The 5123-nt window shown below is 53.0% G+C and overlaps 1 protein-coding gene across 1 annotated transcript in view; it reads right to left on the bottom strand.

Annotated features, from left to right (window-relative positions):
- Window positions 1–4285: 4285 nt before the first annotated feature.
- C3 (complement C3) overlaps window positions 4286–5123 on the bottom strand; it is a 38620-nt gene continuing 37782 nt past the window's right edge. The window contains exons 39-41 of the mRNA XM_034996445.1: window positions 4812–4895; window positions 4569–4704; window positions 4286–4470 (exon numbers count right to left, since the gene is read on the bottom strand). Coding sequence (XP_034852336.1) covers window positions 4329–4470; window positions 4569–4704; window positions 4812–4895 — 362 coding nt within the window. The 3' untranslated portion in view covers window positions 4286–4328. The remainder of the gene's footprint in view (window positions 4471–4568; window positions 4705–4811; window positions 4896–5123) is intronic.

Below are 5123 nucleotides of genomic sequence, written 5' to 3'. Positions count from 1 at the left end.
TGTGTGTATGGTGTTCAGTGTATGTGCATGTGTATGCAGGTGCGTGTGTGGTGTGTGTGAGTGTGCATGTGTGTGCACGTGCACATGTGTGTGCATGTGAGTTGTGTGCATGCGTGTGTGTGGTGTTCAGTGCGTGTGTGCATGTGTATGCAGGTGTGTGTGAGTGTGCGTGCATGTGCGTGTGCGCATGTGTGTGCATGTGAGTGTGTGTGCATGTGTGTGTATGGTGTTCAGTGCGTGTGTGCATGTGTATGCAGGTGTGTACATGCAGGTGCATGTGTGGTGTGTGTGAGTGTGCATGCGTGTGTGTGCGCATGTGTGCGCATGTGAGTGTGTGTGCATGCATGCATGCAAGTTTTTGTTTTTTGTTTTTTTTTAAAGATTTTATTTATTTATTTGACAGAGAGAGACACAGCGAGAGCAGGAACACAAGCAGGCGGAGTGGGAGAGGGAGAAGCAGGCTCCCCTCAGAGCAGGGAGCCCGATGCGGGACTCGATCCCAGGACCCTGGGATCATGACCTGAGCCGAAGGCAGTCGCTTAACCAACTGAGCCACCCAGGCGCCCCATGCATGCAAGTTTTAATGGTAACTCAGAGTCAGGTGCTGGAACCATTGGTCACCAGGTTAACTAAGACCGAGGCCTGGAGGTCATCCTGAGGGTACGCTGAATTGGCCTGAGTAGCCCTTTCTTTTTTTTTTTTAAAGATTTTATTTATTTATTTGAGAGAGAGAGAGTGAGAGAGAGCATGAGAAGGGAGAGGGTCAGAGGGAGAAGCAGACGCCCCACTGAGTGGGGAGCCCGATGTGGGACTCGATCCTGGGACTCCAGGATCATGACCTGAGCTGAAGGCAGTTGCTTAACCAACTGAGCCACCCAGGCGCCCCTGAGTAGCCCTTTCTTTTCTTGTCCCTCACATCCCACCAATCAGCAAGCCCTGGTGATTCAGTCTCCAAGCCAGATCTCAACCCAGCCACCTGTGGACATACCCACTGCCACCACGTTCACCGAGTGCCCTCACCAGAACCTGAACAAGCTGGCCCCCTCCTCTCAGACCCCCAGCCTCCAGAACTGTGAGAAATAAATGTCTGTTGTTTAAGCCCTCCCGCCCCCCCCCTGCCCCCCGCAGTAAGTTGTCTTGTTACAGTGGCCCAACCTGTCATTTCTGGTTCAGACTCATAGTGGTTTCCAGTACGACGGTCTCTTTCCCTCTTGCCACCTCATAATTCATTCTCTGCCCTCTACCTAGTGTGAGCTTGCTTATTTTATCTTGTTTGTTTTGTTTTATTTTATTTTGTTTTGTTTTGTTTTCTGGAGGCGAAATTCACGTAACATAAAACTAACCATTTTAAGGTGAGCAACTCAGGGGCATTTAGGATATTTACAATATCTATCTAGTTCCCAGACGTCTTCAGTGCCTCAAAAGGTAAGCCCCTTCCCATAAAGCAGCCACTCCCCATCCCCCAGGCCTCCCATCCCCTGGCAACCACTCATCAGCTTTCCTGCTCCATGGAGTCACCTGTTTGGGACGTTCCAGATAGTTCATAAAAGGGGAAACATGCAATATGCGGTCTTTTGTGTCTGGCTTCTTTCACTGGATGTAATGCTTTCAAGTTTCATCCACGCCGCAGCGTGTACCTGTGCTCCCTTCTGTTTTAGGGCTGAGGGATGTTCCAGTGTATGGATGCATCACATTGTCCATTCACTCACGGAGGGATGTTTCAGTTTCCATCCTTTGGCTACCACGCAAAGTGCTGTGATGAGCATGGGCGCACACGTATTTGTCTGAGTACCAGTTCCAAATCTTTGGGTATCTAGCTAGGATTGGAACTGCAGTCATCGGCTTTTTAAACACATATGCCAACCTTCATCTCTCCCCTGCTTAAAATCTTGCAATGGCTTCCCACTGAGCGTCCAGGGGGTTAACTAATTATACCCTGTGGGCCAAATCCAGCCATCCCCTCTGTCTGCCCAGGAACAACTCTCCGGAGAAAGCCCTTTAGCGAGCTGCAGATGCCCACCAGGGATGTCCTCCTCTGCCTGATCCCCACTCTGCTCCCAGTGTCCACCTCCCTGACCGACAGCCAACACCTCACCACCTTCCATGGCCCTGCTGTCAAGGAGAGAATCCCAAGCAGACTCTGTGCTGAGCGCAGAGTCCGATGTGGGGCTTGGTCTCATGACCCTGACATCATGACCTGAGCCAAAATCAAGAGTTGGATGCTTAACTGACTGAGCCACCCAGGCACCCCTATCTATCTATTCTTTTTTCCATCTATCTATCTATCTATCTATCTATCTATCTATCATCTATCTATCTCTATCACCTATCATCTATCATTTATCTGTCATCTATCATTATCATCTCTGTGTCTACACACATACAATTTATTTTAAGGAATTGGCTCGTTTTTTGTTTTGTTTTGTTTTATTTTTAACTAGGCTCCACACCCAACGTGGGGCTTGAACTCATGACCCTGAGATCAACAGTTGCATGCTCTACTGACTAAGCCAGCCAGGCACGCTAGGAATTGACTCATTCCTGTGGGGTTGTGACTGTGGGGTTTAGCAAGTCTAAAATCCACAGAACAAGCCAGCAGGCTGAAGATTCAGTTAAGAGTTGATACCACAGTCTTGAGTCTAAAGGCTAGAAACTCAGGGAGATTTTCTATGCCGCTATCTTGAATTCCTTCGTCCTCAGGAAACCTCATTTTCTCTCTGCCGCCCTTCAACTGATTGGATGAGGCCCACCCACATTATCAAGCGTAGCCTGAAAGTCAATTGACTGTAGGTGTGAATCACATCTTAAAAATACCTACCTGGCAACATTTACACTGGTGTTTGACTAAACCATGCCCTAGCTAGGTTGACCCAGAAAATGGCTATTATTGTATCTAAATGACTACACTGGTGGCCCCACGGTAGGCAAGGTTTCTCACATTGCCCCGTTCTCCTTTCCTCTTTGGACATCCTCACTGTCTGAAATCAACTCCATGCTGTCCTTAGAATGTCAGTTTCAAAGACCCTGTAGGTTCTGCTCATCTCTGGGAACCACAGCTCCATCAAAACAACACCCCATGTGCTAAAAAGAAAGGAAGAAAAGGAATCCCAGGGCACAAGAAAGGGGAAATCAGCAAGAAAAGAAATGAGAAGAAAGACATTAAGGTGGGTGGGCAGGTCGGCTGGGACACCTAGTGAGTGATGAGGATTTTTTGAGTCTCCCCTAGACAGAGGTCCCTGCCAATCAGGGGCTGGGTGTGTGTGTTTGTGTGTGTGTGTGGGGGGGGGGGTTGCTGGCTGTGAGTCTATTTCCCCTGTATTACTGGAATCAGGAGGTGGGGTTTACAGGACCTGGGGGTCTTAGGGGAAAGGTGCTGAGAAGGGGCGACTGCGAAGCTCAGGGCTTTTCCGGCGATCACCACATCAAGAGCCGGTAATGGATCACACCCTCAAGAGTCCTAGCGGCGCAATTAATCAGAAGAGGCATCGAGGACCCCAGTTCTCCTCGGTGGCCAGTGAACCCATTTGCCTGTGGCTACTGCCTCCCACGTAGCTCTGGGGATGCTGTGACCACGATGCCCTCGCACTTCCCCGCCTTGACCGCTGACTCAGACCTTCCCTTTCGCTCGTTCGCTTGCTCACTCACCCGGAGCTCCAGCGGAAACGGCGCCGGGCCTGCCCCCTACCGCCTCCTCCTGGGAACTGCCACCGCAAGCGGGATGCAGGCGAGGTAGCAAACGGAGTTGCGCGTGAGCCGCAGGTGAGGGGCAAAAAGGGATGAAGGTGAGAACAGGTGAGGATGCAGGTGGGGAGGCAGGTGGAAAGAAAGATAGGGGAGCATATGGGTAAGAGAGTTGGTAAAGATTCAGGCAAGCCTGCAGTTGGAGATGTAGGCGTGGGCCAGGTGAGAATGCCAAAAATCCAGGTGGATACAATCCAGGGCGTAGGTGGGACAGCAGGTAAAGATTTAGGTGACAGTATTGGTAAGAACGTAGGTGAGGATGCGGTCAGAGGGCAGGTAAGCAAGGGGTGCAAGGGTAGTGAGTTGCTGGTGAGAATCCACAGAAGGTTGAGGCTGAGGAGCAGGGGAGACGCAGGTGCAGGTGAGGCAGGCGCATGCTCCCTGGGCGAGGAAGGACACCCTGCAGGTGGACTGCAGGAGGGAAGCAAGCGGAAACCAGGTGTGGCTTCAGGATGGAGCCGAGCTGCTGGTGAGGCAGGGGGGCGGGGGTGGTATCCCAGCTGCCTCTTTCCCTCTCAAAGACCTTCCCACATGGGGAGACACATGACATATAACTGCGGCTTTATTGTGGGGGCCGTGGGGAGGGGTCAGTTGGGACAGCCAAAGACGATCATGTCCTCAGCGAAGCTGGCCAAGTCTCGGCACTGTTTCTCATTCTCCTCATCCTGGCATTCTTCGGCCTGAGGCCACAGCTCCACCCATGTGTCCTTCCCGATGATGTAGCTGATGCTGGAGGAGGGGGGACGGGGAGAGGCAGGAAAGTCAGGGGCAAGGCCGGGGAAGGGCAGGCGGGGGTGACCCTGGGCAGGCACCGGGCTGGCACTCACTTGGGTTTCTCTCCCCACAGGTCGGAGGAGACGCCCCACATTAGGTAGTATTTCCCCTCCTGCAGCTTTAAGGCTTCTCTGCACTTGATGTGGCTGATGAACCTGCGCTCCTGGGCAACCCGCACCTCATCGGAGCCTGGAGGGGAGGCCAAGGGGAGCTGAGCCGGAAGGCGGCAGGAGGGAACCGGGAGGGAACCCGGAAGAAGGGGAGCAGAAAGGCGGAAGACACAGTGCAGGGCTGACCTGATTTGATGATCTGCTCGATGACCATGATGTAGTCGTCGAAGTCGTCCGAGGGCTCCTTCCTGAGGAGCCTGGTCTTGTACACTGCGGGGGCGGGGGGGGGGAGGGCCATGGGGGTCACCCTCCCCTGCAAGTGCACCTGGGCACATGGCACCCACCCCGCCCCTGCCCAAGCAGATACATGCAGGATCACAGCCAGTCCCAAGACAGTCCCTGCCCCCCAGCAACCCACCCGCCACACACGATCCTACACGGCCCACCCACAACGACCACGCCTCCTCCCGTCCACAGTCATAGGCACGACCACGCCTC

This window comes from Mirounga leonina, unplaced genomic scaffold (assembly GCF_011800145.1).
Source record: "Mirounga leonina isolate KUSES-001 unplaced genomic scaffold, KU_Mleo_1.0 Mir_94, whole genome shotgun sequence".
NCBI lineage: Eukaryota > Metazoa > Chordata > Mammalia > Carnivora > Phocidae > Mirounga > Mirounga leonina.
This window is presented reverse-complemented; position numbering and strand designations above follow the sequence as displayed.